The 21574-nt window shown below is 36.7% G+C and overlaps 1 protein-coding gene and 1 pseudogene across 2 annotated transcripts in view; both read left to right on the top strand.

Moving 5' to 3' along the window:
- The window catches only part of HSPBAP1 (HSPB1 associated protein 1), a 60459-nt gene that overhangs the window by 13722 nt on the left and 25163 nt on the right, over window positions 1-21574 (top strand). For both annotated transcript variants that reach the window (XM_036107391.2, XM_036107393.2), the window contains 2 exons: window positions 897-1082; window positions 10754-10935. In XM_036107391.2, coding sequence (XP_035963284.1) covers window positions 897-1082; window positions 10754-10935 — 368 coding nt within the window. The remainder of the gene's footprint in view (window positions 1-896; window positions 1083-10753; window positions 10936-21574) is intronic.
- LOC118545308 (U6 spliceosomal RNA) lies at window positions 9678-9748 on the top strand (annotated as a pseudogene).

Here is a 21574-nt window from a genome sequence, read left to right as displayed (position 1 = left end):
ATGATGGAAGAATTTGGATTATTTATGAGCTTTTCTTAATTTTTTTGAATTAAGCGTAATTACAGAATGGATAATGAATTAGAGGGTTTAGCTGACTATTCTAGAGAATCAAATCTAGAGAATCATAAATATATGCTGATGATATAGATATGTATCTATATATCAGGAGTGAGAGTATGAAGTATTTTTTGACTTTCCCAAAAAACTTTCCTTTTAAGATGTCTTTAAGGGGAAACTTACTTGTTCTTTTATTTAGCAAATACTTATCATTACATCCTATCCAAGATTTACTTATAGTCTATGATTCTGTGAAATTTATTGAAGTACTCAGTAAGTCACAGTATTTGTTTGTACATATCCCTTATACTGTTTATGGATGCATTTGAAGTCAAGGATTAACACCAATATCCATCCTAGTACATCTTTTACCTTTTTAAATCGTGAATGAAAATAATCCCCCCCTCACCCCTTTGACTGATGTATGAATTCAGTAGTCTTTTTGGGTAAACACATGATATAGCAAGTAGAATTATACCTGACTCCAGCAACTCTAGTTCTAGAGTAGTTCCCATCAGCATTTCGTATACAACCCTCTATTTAGGAAATACAATTTTCAGAAAATTGTGTCTTTTAAAATTTAAATATAGTTGGAAAGCCTTTTTTAAAAACATTTTTTGACATGAAAATTGTAAATATTTTCCAACATTTAAAATTTCATATGAAAAAATCATTTAAGAATTACAGTTTTGAGGTCAAATATTTATGTAAATAGTAATAAATGAAGTGTAAAATGTAGTATAATTGCATAGAAAGATTTACCATAATAGAAATGATATTAGCTATTTTTCCTTCATATTATATGAAATAACTTTATAGTTATCTATTTCTCTTCTTAGGTGAACACGTCAAACCTTTTACACCAGAGAAAGCAAAAGAAATTATAATGTCTTTACAACAACCTGCAATCTTCTGTAACATGGCTTTTGATTGGCCAGCACAACACTGGACTGTTAAACACCTTTCTGAGGTCCTTCATGGCAAGCAGATACGATTCAGGATGGGAATGAAAAGAACAGATACAGGTAGGACTACAAGTAATCATCATAATAATGTCTCTTTAGTAGCATTCTCACATTCTTAGCAGTGGTTTCTTTATCTCTAGAGAATCCTTTATTTCTAATCCTGTTTTTGACCATTTGCAGATAGGAAAGTTTTATTGGACGTTTTAGAAGGACAATTTGTGTTAAGATTTTTTTTTTTTTTAGGGGCGCCTGGGTGGCTCAGTCGTTAAGCGTCTGCCTTCGGCTCAGGTCATGATCCCAGGGTCCTGGGATCGAGCCCCACATCGGGCTCCCTGCTCCGCGGGAAGCCTGCTTCTCCCTCTCCCACTCCCCCTGCTTGTGTTCCCTCTCTCACTGTGTCTCTCTCTGTCAAATAAATAAAATAAAAATCTTTAAAAAAAAAAAAAGATTTTTTTTTTTTAGACTAAACCTGTAGTTGATAACATTATACAGTTGATAACCTTATAAGTTGTATTTGTTCATGTATCATGGTTCACTGAATGTGGTAGATACTTAATATTTGTTAATGTGTTATTATTTATGTTCCCCTGTGACTGAGAAGATGATTACTAAGCTTACGGTCCCTTTTACTTTTGACTCATGTAGAATGTGTCCTTTTATTTGTGGCTTCAGGTACTATATTTATAGTGCTTACTCTTGGTTGTAATTTTATCCCTCTGTTCTATTCAGCTGCCTGACCTCTACAGTACTGCATAAATATGAAAAGTATGTAAAGCTGTCTTTTTTTCATCCTCTTAAGCAATTAGATTTTGCCAGCTTCTTCTTCTTCCCTGGAGACTTGTAACATTTTGATATTTTGCCTTATAGTCAGATAACACAGTTACTGTTAACTCTAAAAATAGTTAATTTAAAGGAAAGAAACAGCGCTGTTTTTAATCTAAAGGAGTCCATAACCATTGTCTGGCTTTAGAATGTGTATAACTTCTATTTTGTAGTTTGGTGTCTAGAGTTTGGTAGTCTAATGTTTGCAGCATTGCTGTGAAGTGGCTCTATGAATATCTATTAATAACTCAGAAGGAACTAGAAAATTACCCAGTTTCCCTTCTAGCTTCTCTAAACTTCTTTTTCTCGTGTTGACCTTCTCGTACATCTCTCAAGAATTACTTGGTTTTTGGTGTCTAGAACCCCCTTGTACTCATGGCAGGTAGAGCAGGATTAATACCTAAAACTCTTTGGCATCTCATTCTAATCCCAGACCAAAATGTTTACTGTATTTTAAAATTAAATGCTAGACCAGCAAAAGGCACATAAAATTTTAGCTTGTGCTTTTTCTTTCTTGATTTTAAAGATTTTATTTTATTTATTTGAGAGAGAGAGAGAGAGTGAGAGAGAGAGCGCAAGAGGGGGTAGGGTTAGAGGGAGAAGCAGACTCCCCGCCGAGCAGGGAGCCCGATGTGGGACTCGATCCCGGGACTCCGGGATCATGACCTGAGCCGAAGGCAGTCGCTTAACCAACTGAGCCACCCAGGCGCCCCTCTTTCTTGATTTTAGTCAAATAAATCTCCCATCCACTGAGGTGTCTGTTAGACAGTAATTTGGAGATAAATAGGAACTGTAATTTTTTTCTCATATCTGATTAGGTTCCAAATACAATACGACCACTAATTGCTAACAGTTATTGAGAGCTATTGTGTCAGGCACTCTTCTGAGTGCTTTATACAAGTTAATTCTCTTAATCTTCTTCAAACCCTCTTAGAATGGTACTATTATAAGCCTATTTTGTAGATGAGGCACAGTGATTTGACATTTTCAAGCTAATACTTAAGCATAAATGAAAAAGAAAGTAGAAGGTCTCTGCAGTTGTGAGCAACTGCTCTGTTTTTACTAAAGATAATTTAAACAAAAATTTAGATACAATTCACATAAAATTTATCATTTTAAAGTATACAATTAAGTGGTTTTAGCATATGCACGATGTTGTGCAACCATCATCACTGTCTAATTCCAGAACGTTTCATCACTCAATAAGGAAGCCCAGTACCCTTTAAGCAGTCACTGTCCATTCCACTTTACCCCCAGCCCCTGGCAACCACTAATCTGCTTTCTGTTTTTATAGATTTGCCTATTTGGGACATTTCATATAAATGGAATCATTCAATACATGGCCTTTTGTGTCTAGCTTCTTTCATGAGCATGTTTTCAAGATTCATCCAGGTTGTAATATATACCACGTTTTGTTTATCCATTCATCAGTTGATGGACATTTGGGTTGTTTCCACTTTTTGGCTATTATGAATAATGCTACGATGAACATTTATGTACAGGTTTGTATGTGGATATATGTTTTCATTGCTCTTGGGCTTATACCTAGAAGGGGAATTGCTGAGTCATATGGTGACTCTGTGTTTAACCTTTTGAGGAACTGCCAAAAGGTTTTCTAAAGCAGCTGAAACATTTTACATTCCCACCCCACTGTATGAGGGTTTTAATTTCTCTACATCTTTGTCAATACTTACCCTATTTTTTATTCCAGCCATCCTAGTAGGTGTGAAGTGTTATCTCATTATGGTTTTGGTATGCATTTCCCTAATGACTAATGATGTTGAGCATCTTTTCACGTGTTTATTGACCATTTGTATATCTTTTTGGAAAAATGTCTATTCAAGTCCTTTGCCCATTTTCTAAGATTTTACTTATTTTTGCGCACGAGAGAGAGAGAGAGCGCATGCACGCATGCACAAGTGGGGGTTGGGGGGGGTGGGGAAGGAGCAGAGGGAGAAGCAGACACCCCACTGAGCAGGGAGCCCCATGCAGGACTCCATCCCAGGACCCTGGGATCATGACCTGAGCCGAAAGCAGAAGCTTAACCAACTGAGCCACCCAGGCGTCCCTCCCATTTTCTAATTGAGGTGTTTTTTGGTTTGGGGCTGGGAGGTTTGGTCTTTCTGTTGTTGAGTTTGAAAGAGATCTTTACAGGTCTTCCTCAACTTATGATGGGATTAAGTCCTGATAAACCCAACATAAATTGAAAATATCTCAAGTCAAAACTGCATTTAATACACCTAACTGAACACATGGGTGGCTCAGTTGGTTAAGTGTCTGTCTTGGGCTCAGGTCATGATCCCAGAGTCCTGGGATTGAGCCAGCGGTGGGCTCCTTACTCAGCGGGGAGTCTCCTTCTCCCTCTGCCCCTTCCCCTGCTCATGCTGTCTCTCTTTCTCTCTCTAATAAATAAATAAAATCTAAAAAAAAAAAAAAAAAAAATACACCTAACTTACCAAACATCATAGCTTAGCCTAGCTTACCTTACATATGCTCAGAACACTTATTGGCTTATAGATGAGCAAAATCATCTAACACAAAGCCTTTTTTTTTTTTTTTTTTAAGATTTGAGAGGGAGATAGTGAGAGAGGGAACACGAGCAGGGGGAGTGGGAGAGGGAGGAGCAGGCTTCCCGCTGAGGAGGGAGCCTGATGCGGGGCAACTCTGGAATCAGCTTGCATGGGTTCAGATTCTGGTTTACCATGTGACTTTGGGCAAGTTACTTAACTTCTCTGTATCTTACAAATGTTTTCAAGATTAAGTGTGTTTGTATGCATAAAACATGTAGAACAGTGCCTAGCACATAGTAAATGCTCAACAAATGTTATTTAAAAATAGAAATAATTAAAAAATAAAAGTATGACTTCCTCATTGTAGAGAACATTGAAAAAAGGGGAAGATCCAAAGAAATTTAAAAACACATTGTCCAAGAGAGAACCACTAGTTACACTCCAATAACTGTTTATGCAGGACTTTTTGTATTTTAAAAATAAAGTTGTATTAATTTTCACGGCCTGCTTTTTTTTTTTTCACATCACATGTCCTGAGCAGTTTCTCTTGATGTTAAATGTGACTTTTAAATGGCTAACACTGTTGTATGCTAGTATCATGATGAATTTAAAATTTTTTCCTTTTGATTATTTAGATTGCTTAGAAGCTTCAAATTTATAAATAAGACTGTAGTGAGCATCTTTGAAAACAAATCGTGCTCAAGTTTCTGATTATTTCCCTAGGATAGCTTCCTAGAAGGAGAATGACTGGGTCAAAGGGTGTGAATGTTATCACGAGTTGCAGCACTATGCATGAACCTTCTTACACCAGAAACCTCTGAGTCATCTGATTGCCCCTCTAAGTGGTGTCTGGTGACCCTGTGACTTACACCCTAAATATGTAGCATATCCACCTGCTTCTCTCATTCCCCATGGCCATCTTCTAGGCGGGGTTACCCTACTCTCTCTCACCAACATAGTTGTAGTAGTCTCGTCCCTGGTCCCTCTGCACCCCCTGCCCTCCCCATCCAGGCCATTTTTCATATTGAAACCAGAGACAGTTTTTAAAAAAAAACAAATCTCATCCTGTTTTTCTTTTTAAAACCCTTAAGTGTCTTCCATAACCCTTACGCTAAGGGCCAAAATTTTTGTGTGGTGTAGAAATCCCTGTTTGCCTCATCAGCTTAATCCCTCTCCCTGAGCTCGGGCCAAACAAACATTTTTTTTCCCAGCTTTTGTATTTCCAGAGGTTTGCTTCTCCTTTCTTCAAGGCCTTTGCGTACAGAGTCCAGCTTTTCTTTTCTCCTTTCCCATTTTCCCTTACTGCAGCTTTCCCTGGTTAACTCCTCTTCTTCCTTCAGATCTTAGCTCAAATATCATTTTCTCATCGAAGTCTTTCCTGATCACAGTGCCTCTGCCTCCCAAATCAGGGGCAGCTACTCGTTGTACCAGAGCACCTTGTATTTCCCAGTAGCACTTAGCTCAGTTAGAATCACGTGGTTAGTCTGTAAGTAATTAACTCTTTAAAGTCTCTCCTCCCCTCAAGAAGGCCTCCTTCGCGAGGGCCTGGGTCAGGCCTCACTCACCATGGGCTGAACACCAAGTGGACACTCAGATATTTGTGGAGTAAAAGAATGAAAGGCCTTTGGTACATATGGCAAAGTGCTTCACAGAAAGGTGGTTTCCATTTACTCTCCTGTCAGAACATGCGAGGGTGCCTGTTTTGCCACTCCTTTGCCCAAACTGAGATTTATCTTTAAAAAAAAAAATTGGACTGATATTTTTATATAGTCCAATCTCATTAACATTTTATTCTTATTTTATTTACTTAGAAATTCTTTCTGTATCTTAAAAATAGGTAAGTATTCTAATATTTTCTCCTAATAGCTTATTTCCCTTTTACATTTTACTCTTCATCCTTTCCTTATTTATTTTGATGTATGGTGTTTGCTGACTTTTTTAGTTAAGTTGGAAATAACAGTACCTTTTATTTCAGTACCATTTACTGAATAATCCTTTTTACTCCTACTGACTTTGAAATCATCTTTATTATATTACTGTACTCTTATAAATTCCAGCATCTGTTTTTGGACCATGTATTGCGCTATGAGTTTTGAAGCCAGTAAAACATTTCTTAAATGCTATTTTAGCAACTGATATATATTATAATATTTGAAAGAACAATTCATCCTCCCTAATTACTCTTCTTTCTCAGTATTTTCTTAGATGTTATTGAATTTTATTCCTCTAAGTGAATTTTAGAGTTAAATAATGTACTCATATTAAACAAATTCTGTTGGGATTTTAAGTGAAAATTCATTAAGTGTTGTAAGTTAATTCAGAAAGAATCTACCTTGTGATAATACTGTTATCTTACTATGTAAGAACATGTCATTATCACTTAGCAAGTCCATTTCATCTCTCAGTGAAAAGATTGGGGTTTTCATACAGGTCTACAAATTTTAAAAAATATTATAAATATAAACTTTTTATAGCTGGTATGAAGGAAAATATTTTTACCTATTATATTTTTCTAGCTAGTTGTGATGAGTAGATTTTTAAAAGCCATTTATTTTTGTATGTTTATTTTTTTATCCAGCTATTTATTAGTGTATGTAGTTTTTTAGTTTATTCTTGTGGGTTTTCTAGGAAGACAGGCACCTGATCTTATAATCAGTGATAACTTTGTTTCCTTCCTATTGAATGTATTTCTTATTTTTGTTTTAGGTCTTGGTTTGAGTTTTTCTAGAATGCTTGAGACAACAGTATTAGTAATTATACTATTTGAATTATATGTATCTCTTAGTTTATTTTCGGAAGCAGATAATAACATCTCGTAGCTCTTTGAAACGATTCTGGATCAAATTCATTTGGATCATATGGGCCCAGTGGCAATACGATACCTCAACTGGCAGTAATTTGGGAAAAACAGTTGTAGAAATAACCCTAAGCATTTGTAGATGGGGGTGCAATGATGGTCAAAAGTACCCACATTCCATGCAGTGTTTCTTGCTTGTAAAATGATGAAGTCTAGGGGCGCCTGGGTGGCTCATTCGGTTAAGTGGCTGTCTTTGGCTCAGGTCATGATCCTGGATCCCTGGGATGGAGCCACAGTGTTGGGCTCCCTGCTCAGCTGGGAGCCTGTTTCTCCCTCTCTCTCTGCCCCTCCCCTGCTTGTGCCCACTCTCCCTCTCTCTCTCTCTTAAATAAATAAATAAAAGCTTTAAAAAGAAATTATTAAATCTAACAAAATGGAGAAATATTTGTTTCCCTACTCTGCAAAACATATTTTAGGACTCCCTTTTATGAGGGTTGAGGCAAACTCAACTTACACACTACTTCCAAATCCTGAGCTCAGTTGAGCTTCTTCTTACCTAACACTTTGACAGTAAGTGGGATGAAAATTGCAGCTGCCTAGGCTACTTCAATGTTAAATGAAAGAACAATAATAATAAAGTTAGAAAGGAATAATTGCATTGCAGGAAATAAACTAAGAAAAACAACTGTACTACCCAGAAAGAACTTGTCATGATAACAGAATGAAAACAGTACCTTTGGTGCTGCTACTTCCAGGAAGGAAAAATTCAAAAGATTCTATTTTGAAATCACTATGTATATGTAAAAAAGTCTGTCATTTCCATTCATTCCATTCATTGTAATTTTCTCCTGACAGTAACAGTTCTCACATGTAATTTTTGCCCTTTTAGATTTTAATTTTTTAAAGTACAGAACTTGCTGTGACAGAGAACAAAGTCCCTTGATAAGGCTGCAATGCAGACATGCCTGTGAAAACCGGCCTACTACTGTACCCCCCAGGGACAAATATCTCAAGTAATGGCTTTAGTATTCAGTTAGATCAGTTGGACTGAATTTTATGAAGTGAAAACTCGTAAGACAGTGTAATGACTTCAGGCTTCCATTGGAGCTTACTGAAATGACTATAAAATGACTCCTATTTCCCAGAACCATGCAGCTTTCTTGCCACATGGGTTTTTGTTTGTTAAAAAACTCTGTGTATTCCTATGTTGTTGGGGTAAATTCTTTTTTTTTTTTTTTTTTTAATTTTATTTATTTGAGAGAGAACAAGCAGAGGGGAGAAGCAGAGGGAGAGGGAGAAGCAGGCTCCCTGCCAGGCAGAGAGCTGGACTCGGGGCTCGATCCCAGGACCCTGGGATCATGACCTAAGCCGAAGGCAGACACTGAACCGACTGAGCCACCCAGGTGCCCCTGTTGTTGGGGTAAATTCTTAATGATGCTGTTGTTAATATTAAGAACATATATATATATTGATGGGTTACAGTGGCAGGCACTGTTCTGAGTGCTTCTCAAAAATTGTCGAATTTAAATAGTTCTTAATATTGCAGATTTTTACCTTTTAGATAAATGCACTCCTGTAAAGTCTTCCTGCTTCTCAAGGTCAGATGACAGGTTGATGAAGTAGATGAATTAGGATGACTCTTTGACATACACCCTCCCCTCTGTAGTTATAGGAAAAAGAGAGGAGGGGGGAAAGAAGGTCAAGATAATCCTAGGCAGTTCAGGCAGAAATGGAGGGAAAAGATAAAAGCTGTTGAAAGAAGAGTTTGAATACACTTCTCCTCTTACTACTAATTTGGCTAACTTTTGAAGTTAATATAAGAATCCGAATTAGTGCCTGTTACTGAGCATCTGCTATGTTTCAGGTATTGTGCTAACTGATTTACATGCAGGAGATCTGTATCACTTAAAAGGATTTCATGCTGATCATAATCAGATTTCTTGAATATTAACTTCCCAGTGTGCATTGAAAATATTCTACTTGTTACCAGAAAAATTTCATTTTATCACTATTTGGAAGAATAGTTCTTATGTGAATGAGTCATCCCCATAATAACAAACCCTTCTGGACAGACAATAGACTTCTCTCTAAGCTTTCCTGATCAACCCTCTTCTCTGGGTCTTTGCCTTTTCCTATGTGTCTGTGGCACAAAATTTTGCATTTAATTAGGTAATGCCTCAAATTTCCTGTTATTCTGGCTAAAGCTTTGTCTTTGTCTAAGTATGTTCTCAATTCAAGAGTATTACTTCTCTCTTTTATGTTCCCACAAGCGTGAGTACAGTGCTAGTTACAAATTAGGTACTTAATAAACGATTCTGAAATAAATGAGTTAATGAATAAATGAACAGACTTTAAGTTGCCATTGGCCACTTAATGATTCTGAGGAGCTATGTATGATACATGTGCAATATAAAATCAGAAAATTTTCAAAAGATGTCATTGCTTTTTTTCCTTTTTAATCTGAAGAAGTAGCTCTCAAATTTTTGGTCTCAGGATCCCTTTGCACTTAAAAATTATTGAGTTCCCCAGTACAGAGAAGATTAGCATGACCCCTTCACAAGGATGACATGCAACTTCATGAAGCATTCCATATTTTCTGTGATATTTGGAAACTCAATAACTGCTGTACCTGGGGTGCGTGGGTGGCTCAGTCATTAAGCGTCTGCCTCCGGCTCAGGTAATGATCCCAGGGTCCTGGGATCGAGTTCCACATCGGGCTCCCTGCTCGGCAGGAAGCCTGCTTCTCCCTTTCCCACTCCCCCTGCTTGTGTTCCCTCTCTCGCTGTCTCTGTCTGTCCAAAAAAAAAAAAAAAAAATCTTTAAAAAAATAAATAAATGCTGTACCTTTAAAAAAAATTGAGTTCCCCAATGAGCTTTTGTCAGTGAGGATTATATCTAGTGATGCTTACCGTATTATAAATTAAAACTGAGACATTATTAAAATACAAGAACATAAGTATGTATTCCACTAGTTGTGAGAGCAGTGACATCAACTAATGTCATGTAGCTTCTGGTGAACTCCACTGTACACTCGTGAGAGAATGAGAATGAAAAACATCAGTATTATTGTGAAAATAGTTTAGACCTCATAGACCCCTGAAAACATCATCTTGGAAAATTAATAATCCAAAGTATACCACTGGGGCACCTGGGTGGCTCAGACAGTTAAGCGTCTGCCTTCAGCTCAGGTCATGATCTTGGGGTCCTAGAATCGAATCCCGTATCAGGCTCTCTGCTCAGTGGGGAGTTTGCTTCTCCCTCTCCCTCCGCCCCTCCCCCCTGCTTGTGCACTCTCTCTCTCTCTCTCTCTCTGTCAAATAAATAAAATCTTTAAAAAAAAAATAAAGTATACCACTGGACTACTGAATCAGGCTATCCTAAGGGTAGTCTTTAATCTTAAGGTTAAAACCTTTTTACCTTTATGTTAAATCATGAGTATTGTGAGTGTTGTAGATGGTTCTAATTATATAGCAGGCACAAAATTAATTTTTAATTAATGTTAAACGATAACTTTTTTTGGTTGAAATTTTCATCATTTAAAAAAACAATATTTGGAAATTGTGTTCAGTGTACATTTAAAATTGAGTTCTTTTCCATTGCAGTTCCTCAGTTTGAAACGACATGTGGTTATGTAGAAGCTACACTTGAAGAGTTCCTGACCTGGAACTGTGACCAGCCTACTATATATGGACCATTTAGAGATTATGATCATTCCAAATTCTGGGCTTATGCTGACTATAAATATTTTGTCAGCCTATTTGACGACAAGGCAGATATTTTCCAGGTAAGTCAATACATTCCTTTTAATCTTGGTAATAATTTATTCTTGAGAAAAGATCACAAATTAGAACTTCTCTGGTACCTTATTCCTTCACTATCATCTTCTCTCAAAAGTAGTCACTGTGAGTCTTAAGTATTTTATCCATTCAAGCTAAAAGTTTTGCTTAGGTGAAGTGTAATGGTCGTCTCACTCAGATGAGCAGGCTTGTCACACTTTTCCTACTCAGCAAACTTCTTACACACTCTCTCGTTCACCTTTAAACAGTCCCTGGGCTGGTTTGGCGTGTATGGGAAGCATAGATTGTGTATAGAACTTTATTTCCTGATTATTACTTGAAGAAGCGTTCACGAAAGCCTGGAGGCATTCCAGGCTACTGCTGCCGCCGTCCCTCCCTGCTCTGGGGGATTAGTACAGGTTAATGGCCTGAGGCAGAGAGTGCTGGGCTCCTGAGGTGTTTGATTGCAGAAGACCTGCAGAAGTATGGGAGTGCTTGCAGAAGGTAGAATGTGGAAATTCTTTGTCATGTGTTGACATAACTGACAGCAGAGTTTGCAGACTACCATATCCTCTTTTAAGTGTTTTCTGCCTCAAACTGCCAGCTTATTTTGTGGGGTGATTTCGCAAACTCCCTGTTCTGGTTTCTGTGTGTGTCTTAGCCATGAGGCAGGAATGGGAGTAGTTCCAGGAAGCCATTTGGATGACTCTGCATTACCCACAATCAGGTCAGGGCTCCAGAGTCCTTTATCCTGCCCCTGATCCTTTGTCCAGAGAAGTATTTGGCCATCACTGCAGGCTGTCATGCTCCTACTCTCCGGCCCCCTGGAGTGCTCTCCTCCTACCTGTCACCATTACCCCCTCTCTGGATTTTCCTTTCACATAGGCTGATAGTCCTTAGACTTTTTTTTTTTAAGTTTTTATTTAAATTCCAGTTAGTTAACATACAGTGTAATGTTAGTTTCAGGTGTACCACATAGTGATTCAGCATCCCATAGATCACCCAGTGCTCATCACAACAGGTGCACTCCTTAATCCACATCACCTATTTCCTTTTCCATTCAGCCTATATTTTTCTTTTTTTCACTTCAAGTCAAGGTGTAGATGCTGACATTTACATAGTTATGTAACACAATGATCAATACTTTGTAGCTTTAAAAATTTTTTTTAAATGCTTACTTAAATTTTGCTTTTTATAAAAAAAAGGAAAAATGTATCACTTGTCTCAGAATTGTTGAGTATATATTTTTCTCATAACATGAAAGAATGCATCAGTTTTGAAAATATTCAGTAGATGCTTTCTGAATCGAAAGTCTATACCAAATCTATTTACTCATTTTCAAATGATAATTTTGAGATAATTTTTTTCTTGTAACATTATCTGTGATCACTTTATGAATCTTTAACCCTGGAACTTTTAGATATCGTTAACTTTTAGAGTCTTTTATTATATTTCTTGCACTGTCACCCATCCTGTAGATTAGACTAGTATTTTGTACTCCATATTTCAGGTAAAACATTGTGTAATAGTAATATTTATCAAGTACTTCTTATACTTGGTGCTCTTCTAAGTGCTTTACATTTATAATCATCAAGTAACCCTATGATATAATAATTATCCCTGTTTTGGGGCGCCTGGGTGGCTCAGTCGGTTAAGCATCTGCCTTTGACTCAGGTCATGATCCCAGGGTCCTGGGATGGAGCCCAGCATCGGGCTCCCTGCTTGGCGGGAAGCCGGCTTCTCCCTGTCCCACTCCCCCTGCTTGTGTTCCCTCTCTCGCTGTCTCTTTCTCTGTCAAATAAATAAATAAAATCTTTAAAAAAAAAAAAAATTATCCCTGTTTTAAGAAAAAAGAGGCACAAAGAAGTAAACCTTTTCTGAAATTCTACAGCTAAGAAAAGAGTAACCCAAGCAGTCTGTCCTGCGAGCTTTAGCTGCTGCAGTGTATGCATAGACAGGGTCCGAATACATCTAGTTCTTTAGGGACCCCACAGCTGGGGTAAGGACTTCCATGTCTGCTGAGTCTGGGCTCGCTCTACGTTGCATGAATCTCCCATCTGACTCCATCAGTCATTCTTTCTCAGCCCAGGCATGACAGCACTGGACAGACATGTGTCCTGTCCATTAAGTGTGGATATAAAAGGCCTTTTGGTAGTGTGCCGGAATTCTAATTGAGCCCTTATACAACCTGATGTTTTCAGTTGAATGAGTTTTTGGTCAGCTCAATTATGGTGATTAATCCTCTGGATTAGAACAGGGAAATCTGTTATGAACAAAGAATTCATTATGATTATATCATTTTTTAATCTCAGAGATTTCTGAGCACCAAGTCTTACATCATAGATACCTAAGTTGTTTTCCTTTTACCAATATAATTCATTCATTCACCAAGTCTTACTACTTAACTGTTTTAAGCTTTCTTCTATCTGTTAAAAATGGTGGGTAGTTAAACATTAAAACAGATAAATTTTTAAAATTTTTATTAATTCATTTAAAATAAAATCATTGTATGTGAACATAATAACATTTTTATGAAAATAACTATATTATAATGAGATTGGTAGTAATATTAAAAAAAGAAAATAAGTATATTCAAAAATTTTTTAAATGTTATAAGAGGAATGGCATTGTTTTACATTTTTGCAAGTCTTGTTAATGTCTGGCTTCATAGAAGATAGCTGTATTCTATCTGCTTCCTTATTCAGTCTGTTAAAATTTGTTGGTTTGTTTGAAGTATATGAAGGATATGTTGCCTCACACACATATGCAGCTGAAAAAAATAGGACTATTTTAGAAACTTTTTTAGATAATTGTGAATTTTTTTTTTATACTCCACCAAACTTGACAAGAGGTAGTTTCTGAAAGGTTGGTTTGTTGCAGTACAGAATCTGAACGCATAGTCAATGAACTCTTTGTACTTTTACAATAAAATCCATTGGTCCATCTTGCATGGAATGGCTCTTTTGTAATGCCTTTCATTGGCCATTTGGAAAATATTGGTTTACTGAGTTATATAGATCTTCCAAATGTTGACACATTTCCATATACTTCATTAAAAAAAAGTGACATTTGTTAATATCACCATTCTCATCAGAGAAGTCTTTAAGTATTAAGAAGCTTTCAAGTTCATGTGTTTCATGATACCAGTTTCCAAAATCATTTTCATTCTGTTCAAATATTTTCTAATTCCCCTTGTGATGTATTGTTTGACTTATGGATTATTTAGAAGTATAATGTTTAGTTTCCAAATATTTGGGAATTTTCCAGCTATCTGTCTGTTGTTGGTTTCTAATTTCAGTCCATTGTGGTCAGAGAACATATTTTATATGATTTCAGTCCTTTGAAATTTATTGTTTACTGCCCAGAATATAGTCATTCTTGATTAATGTTCCAGGTACACTTGAAAGGAATATGTATTCTCCTATTGTTGTGTTTTATAAATGTCATTCAAGTCAATTGTTTTAAGTCTCCTGTAACCTTACTGATTTTCTGTACACTTGTTCTGCCCATTATATAGAGAAAGGTATGGAAATTTCCCAACTATAATTGTATATATGTTTCTTTTTCAGTTTAGGTTGGTCAATTTTTGTGTCATGTATTTTGAAACTGTTACTAGGTTCATATACATTTAGGATTATTATGTCCTCTTAATCGATTAATCTTATATCATGATGAAATGATCCTCTTTCTCCTGGGTTTTTCCTTGTTCTGAAGTCTTTGTTTAGTTTGCCTTTGGTTAGCGTTAGCATGAAAAAGGAATACTTTCTATATGATTCCATTTATATAAAATTGTAGAACTTGCAAATAAATTTATAGTGACCAAAAAAGATCAAGAACAAGGGGCTAGAGAGAAATGGGTTACTAAGGATCACAGGGAAACTTGGACATGATCAAAATGTTTGCCATCTTGATTATAGTGATGGTTTCTTGCATGTCCAGATATGTAAAAATTCACCAAATAGTACACTTTAAATATATGCTGTTTATTATACATCAGTTATACCTCAATAAAGCTGTTTTAAAAAACAAAAGAATACAGTGCTGCCTGGTACATTTTGGTTCACTGTCTTGACACCAGCAGTTTTATTCACCATTGTTTTTTGTGCCATCAGTGCAAACGTCAACACAGTGAAATAGGCAAATACCATCTTAATAGTATTATGAACATAATTTCAACCTCACAGGTCCTTTAAAAGGGTCCCAGTGACTCCCAAGGGGTCCACGGACCACCTTGAGAACTTCTGGTTTTACAACATCACTTCTGATATTACTCTTTATTCCTCCAGCTCTGACTCCTCCTCCAATCAATTCTAAAACAGTTTCTCATGAAGATACATTCCAGGTCATGCTACAGATTAAATATTGAAATATATTAATCATGTTCACGAAAATTTCATGACTTAAAATTGTATAAGAATAGCATTTAAAACTCTCCCCGACATGACTGATGTGACCTGTCCCCCACGTGTATGTCCCTTTTGTCTCCTTGATGAATGCTGGACCACTCTGTCCTCTCTCATCTTCTCATCTTCTGACCTTTGCTCATGCTCTTCTCAACTTCTGTCTGTTAAAATTCTACTTCTTAGGGCCCGGCTCATGTTCAGTCTTGGCTATGAAGCCTTCTCAACCACTGTACCCACAGCTACCCATCCCTTGCCTTCGTTCCTATGTTTTATTTGGATTGTTATTTAAATGGTGCATGACATGTCTGTGTCTTGTTTCTCTAACTATTAGCTCTTTGGGAACAGGGACTATGTTTTATAACTTTTTATTCCCCCAAATTGCTAACATAGTGCTGAATACATAATAGATACTTGAATGATTACAGAAGGGAGTTTTTGTCCTACTCTTACCATTTCTTGTTTTGATAGTTCTTTGGTTTTTAGCATCTTTCAAGGAATGTTTTAATTTATACCCCTAGTTTCACCTTTGTCAAATTTTCTGTGGCTTCTAGTTAATCATAGCATTTGTCAATCTTGGTAAGAATTTCTTAGCTCTCTTCAGGCTTCTACTAGTTTTTTAAGTTTTTACTTATAAACTCTAAAATTTCCATCTATGAACCCTTTTCTTCCACAAATTAAAATTATCCACCGATAAATATATAATATTTATATATACTGATAAATACACTGGTAAATACACTGATATGATTGAAAAATATCCTATAGCCTTAGAGGTGGCCAACAGTTGTGATTTTGATACTTAACTGACTTTCATATATGGCAAGTGAAATTAGTCTCATTATTTTTTAGTTGTCCATCATATCATTGACTAATCTAAATAAATCTTAATTTGGAACATTTTGTTCTCTACTTCCCAAGAAAGGTAGGGTATTTGTGACAGTCCCACATAAAATTTCTTTATCTCACTCATTAGGTAAGAATGACAGGTCTTACCTTTTGTAATTATCACTAAGAATCATCATAATTGAAGCTATTTAGAATTAACATATAGCAAAAAGGATTTTGCCCTAAGAATGTGTCCCAGGTAGATTCCATTTTATGTTGTGATTCAGATTGGCTGCTGTGATCCAGGAGCCATGTTAAGTCACCAGGACACAGAATTGCACAAAATGCAATACATCGAAGATTAGTTCTGACCTGTCTTGGACTTTGTAACGTAGTTATGAGAGTATCTTGAAATTGAGCCAGGTGGTTTAGTAATGATTAAAAGAGTTTGATGGCCAGTGATGCTTTCTGATGAGGCAGATTGGAGTGTAAGAATTTGGGTGTTTATCCAAGCCTAGCTGTGGGTAGAAAGCTAAATACCTCTTTTCTGTTTATGTTACCTAAGGTAGTTTTCCTAAGGAAAAAAGAGCCTTAAGCACTTGCTAATTTATAATGTCCATTTAAGGGGCTATTTAAAACTTAAATTGAAGTATTTATCCTTTATAAGTTTTATATGTAATTATAATTAATTGTATTGTTTTAAAGTTTCATTTTTGTTGTTTTGACCAATATTGTGCTTTCTTTTTTTTTTTTTTTTTTTTTCAGGAATAAAACTCATTATGGAATTAGGTGTAATCAGCTTTTCTATATTTTTTTATCTAGGCATGGAGAATTAATAGAATGAGACTTTTTATGTGACAAATAGAATCAAATTAACCAGGGCCATGAGTCACCCAAACAGCATTGTATAGGTAAAAGAACAAATAGTTTTGAGTTGGGGTGTTCTCAGAGCCTAGAGCTTACATCAACTAACTCATACTGAATCTGGGCTCTGAGAATACCCCAACTCAAAATATACCATCTTTTAGAACAAAACAACTTAAGAATGGATTATTTTTTGGTGATTGGTTTACATAGTAAGCTAAAAAAAGCCACTATTCTGTATTATAAGCATCTTACCAGTTTTCTTTAGTTCTTTGGTTAAAACTAAAATTATGGAAGATTTGGTTACTTGTACAACATTTTTAAGATGGTGTTTGATCCTGGAATAATTATTTAACTTGTTAATTGAAACAGATTTAGGAGTTACTCAGGTTCATAATAAAAATAGATCTAGTTACCTAGATCAGTAACTCAGCAATTTTTGAGCATTTGTTGTACTCACTGTGTTAGGCACTGGAGGTGGTAACCTGAATAAAATAAAAGATTGGCTTCTCACAGGACTTTATAGTAGAATGCAGAAACCAAACCTTAAGATAGAACAGTATAAAATGTGCTATTAGAGTTCGGTATTGTTCCTGATATTATTTTATCACTTAAACAGTAGTAATAGTTTTAGAATATTATGCATAATCTAGAATATTGAAGTGTACACATTTTGAATTTTTTTTTTAATTCAATCTGAGTTTTGAAGTCTCCTATTTAAAGTGTTGGGGACATTTTTAATTAAACAGTTTTCTTTTTTTTTTTTTTTAAGATTTTATTTATTTGACAGAGAGATAGAAAGTACAGACAGGCAGAGCAGCAGGCTGAGGCAGAGGGAGAAGCAGGCTCTCTGCGGAGCAGGGAGCCCGACGTGGGGCTTGGTCCCAGGACCCGGGGACCATGACCTGAGCCGAGTGCAGCTGCTTAACCGGCTGAGCCACCCAGGCACCCCCTAATTAAACGATTTTCAAAACTGATCCTCATTACTGTTATGTTTACCTAAAGGAACCCAGTATTTAATTATTGTGATAACAGTAGATTGGTGGTTGGTTTGGGGCTAAGGGTAAAGGCAGGCAGATTAACTACACAGGAGTAAGAGGAACTTTTTGGGGTAATGGAACTATTCTATATCTTGATCATGGGTGTTGGTTACACCAGTGTATACATTTGTCAAAACTTGTTGAACTATACTCTAAAATGACTGCATTTTATTGTATTTAAATTTTATCTCAATAAAATTAATTTAGAGGCACTTGGGTGCTCAATCGGTTAAGCATATGACTCTTGGTTTTGGCTCAGGTCATGGTCTCAGGGTGGTGAGATCAAGCCTTGCATCTGGCTCCACGCTCAGTGCAGAGTCTGCTTGAGAGTCTCTCCCTCTACCCCTTTCCTTTCCTCGCTCTTGTGTGCATGTGTGTGCTCTCTCTCTCTCTCTCTCAAATAAATAAATATGCTCTCTCAATAAATTAATTGATTTTGTTTTTTAAAAGATTTTATTTATTTGAGAGAGAGAGAGAGAGCAAGTGGGGGAGGGAGAGAGAGAAGCAGACTCCCCGCTGAGCAGGGAGCCAGATGTAGGACTCGATCCCTGGACCTAGAGATCATGACCTGAAGTCAGATGCTTAACGGACTGAGCCAGGTGCCCAAAATTAATTTAAAAAGAAAACTAGGCAATGGAAAAATATTGTTTCTAAATATTTCATTATGTTGATATTCAAGCAGTATCTCCCAAACTTGTATCTTCACAAGTGGCACAAAAATGCATTGTCATCTCTTGTGCCCTGATTTTTTATTTGGGAGAATGGTCACTCTATGTACACAAGAAATAAAGCCATCATTATTTATAAGTTATATGTTCAGAACACCATCACAAGGGCAGGGCCACCTGAAGGAAAGAGGAGAATAAAGTACCTGCCCTACTTTTGTGTTATAAACAAAGTTCATTTTCATTGGTCAGCCAGTTTTCAACTATGAGTGAACAATGAATTTTGCTTATAATGCTCATTCTGTACAGAAGCTGTGCTATATTTATTCTTATCCTGAAACACTGTAATGTGTTATTTCCACCTCTTTTTCTTAAGGCATCCTTAAACTGCCAATAAACTTCCCAGATAGATTCTGAGAAGCAACTAGGAATCCGGGCTGATTACCTGGGGTTGGAGGAGGATAAAAAAGCAAGACTGGATTCCTGGTTAACGTCTTTAAGTACTGGGGTAAAATCTGATATGATTTTCTTCTAGAACTACCCCTCCCCACTAGGGTATTTAACGAACTACCAAATTATAACAGCCCTATGTTAGCACTTCCATAATAAATCTAGCCTTCCTCTTTAATTAAAGAGTTGATGATCTAGACCTTTTGACTGTTTCTTTTATTGTCTTTTGTCATTTTCATTGTTTATGATCTACACATTTTACTTGTATATCAATTATTTGGACTGAGAACATTTTTTTTTTTCCTGGAGAAATGATGCTGATCTTGGTGGTTAGTTCTCCAGGCCAGCCTGGGGAAGCCTACTAAATTTATAACTACTCAAAGAAGTACATAGGACTCTCCCTACTCCCACCCCAAAGTGTCTATAAGAGTATGTCCTCAGGGATGCATTTCTCCGATATGGGGTTTAGGACTAGCCAACTGCAAACCTGGGAAAAAGTGCCCAACAGAATGGGATTATTGGGGAAAGACAGGTTCCTTGGACTAACCTCCTGAATCAGTTTGAATTAGGCCTGTTAAAAAATGAAATTCAACCCAGTGAATTTGAAGATCTAATTGGGATTTATTAAACGATTCATGAATTGGGCAGCATCCCATCTCGCAAGCAGAAGAAGACTCCACTGAGCTAAACAAAAGAAAAGTTTTTAAAGGCAGAGAGAGGGCATTAAAAAAGAAGAAGAAGAAAGAAATTTATTAGCAAGGAATGCATTGTTTAGGCAAGGTTGCCCTCCTAAGGGGAGTACAAGAGGTCTATTAGTAAATTTCCTACTATTAACCAGGAAATTCCATGTTGACTGGTTAAAGGTTACACTTGTGGTGGGGAGGGGAGTGAAATGCAGTTAGGTTAGGTAGTAAGTCTTGTTTTACTGATTTAGGGCCTTAACCTAAGTGATGGCCATTTTGAGGCTATGGTTGTTTTTGTTTTTTTCTTGTTGTTGTTGTTGTTTTTAACAGACTTAGTTGCTTGTAACAGATAACCCTGAATAGAAGTTGCCTAACTAAATGTATACGGGTGATTTTTTTTTCCTCATGTAAGGAGAGTTCAGAGCTGCACTAGCCTGGGCTGTAATGGAGGCTTTGTCATAACAAAGAACCCAAGTTTTACTGTCTTTCTGCTTTGTCCTTCTAAGCATATGGCTTCCATCCTCAAGGCCATCTTGTATTCCACGATGGCCGTCTTGTATTCCACGATAGCCATCACAACTGTATCGCTGAAAAGGGAGAGGGAAGGACAAAAGTCTACTCCCAGCTGTCTCACTTTTAGGGAACTTTCCCAGAGGTCCCACCTAACAACTTCTCTTTAATGGTTAGAATTTAATCTCTTAGCTCCACTTAACTGCAGGGGAGGCTGGAAAATGGGTATTTCTTAGTGGGCATCTGCCTGAATACAAGGGAGATATTAAGGAAGATAGGCAGTTTCTGCCACACCCTGCTCATGGAAAGACATGAAAAATTAAAGCAACATTTATTTTAAAAAGATAGTTATTACAGGGTGTCTGCGTGAACAAGTATAGGGTCTGGGAAAATTGCAGCATTGAAGGGAGGGTTCCAAGAATGAGTTCTGGCCCTCTGCACCATCATCCTTTGTGCATTGCTTAAGATGCATAGGGCTAATGCCTGTGCAGCAGGGGAAAGAGGCTTTTGAAGTTAATGGAAGAGCAGTTCTCAGGCAGCCATAGGTCTGGCAGTTCCAAGGGAAGGTCCTATGGCCAGATGCCTGGGGCAAGATGATTGATGGTCATTTTATTTCGTGGTTAAATCCATAGGTTAGCAATCTGCTATACTTCTCACTGGAGCAGAGGAAGGGAAAGGAGCAAAGTTCAGATCTCTCTCTCAAGTCCTAGTGCATTATTAGTTCCTTGTTGAGGGATCAAGACTGAGAAGGGTAAAAGCCAAATTTCAACCATTCTTGACCTCTTAATTTATTGTACCATCGTGTGATAGTGATAGAAACTGCCTGTGGCATTTTTGTTGTTGTTGTTGTTATTTATATTGTTTCAGGTTGATATCTCCAACTAGACTGTAAAGTTTTCCAATACAGATAATAGAGATGTTTATGTCTTACAGCTCTTTGAGTCTCCATCCTTGATTAACATATCCCATGTTATCAGTCAGTATTTGTTGATTCAAGTACATGTGGTGTGGTCATGATTCTCAACTCTCTCAGCTCTTGCATTCCCTTTATGATTCTGAAATACAACTTGTAGATGGTATAGTTACCTACACATGTAATTTTTAAAAATTGCTTAAAAATGCCTTACCTATGACATAAAGGAACATTTTAAAGGAAGTAATTTAAAATAAAACAACATATATTTTGGTGTGTTAATGCTTATTGACT

This window comes from Halichoerus grypus, chromosome 1 (assembly GCF_964656455.1).
Source record: "Halichoerus grypus chromosome 1, mHalGry1.hap1.1, whole genome shotgun sequence".
NCBI lineage: Eukaryota > Metazoa > Chordata > Mammalia > Carnivora > Phocidae > Halichoerus > Halichoerus grypus.
This window is presented reverse-complemented; position numbering and strand designations above follow the sequence as displayed.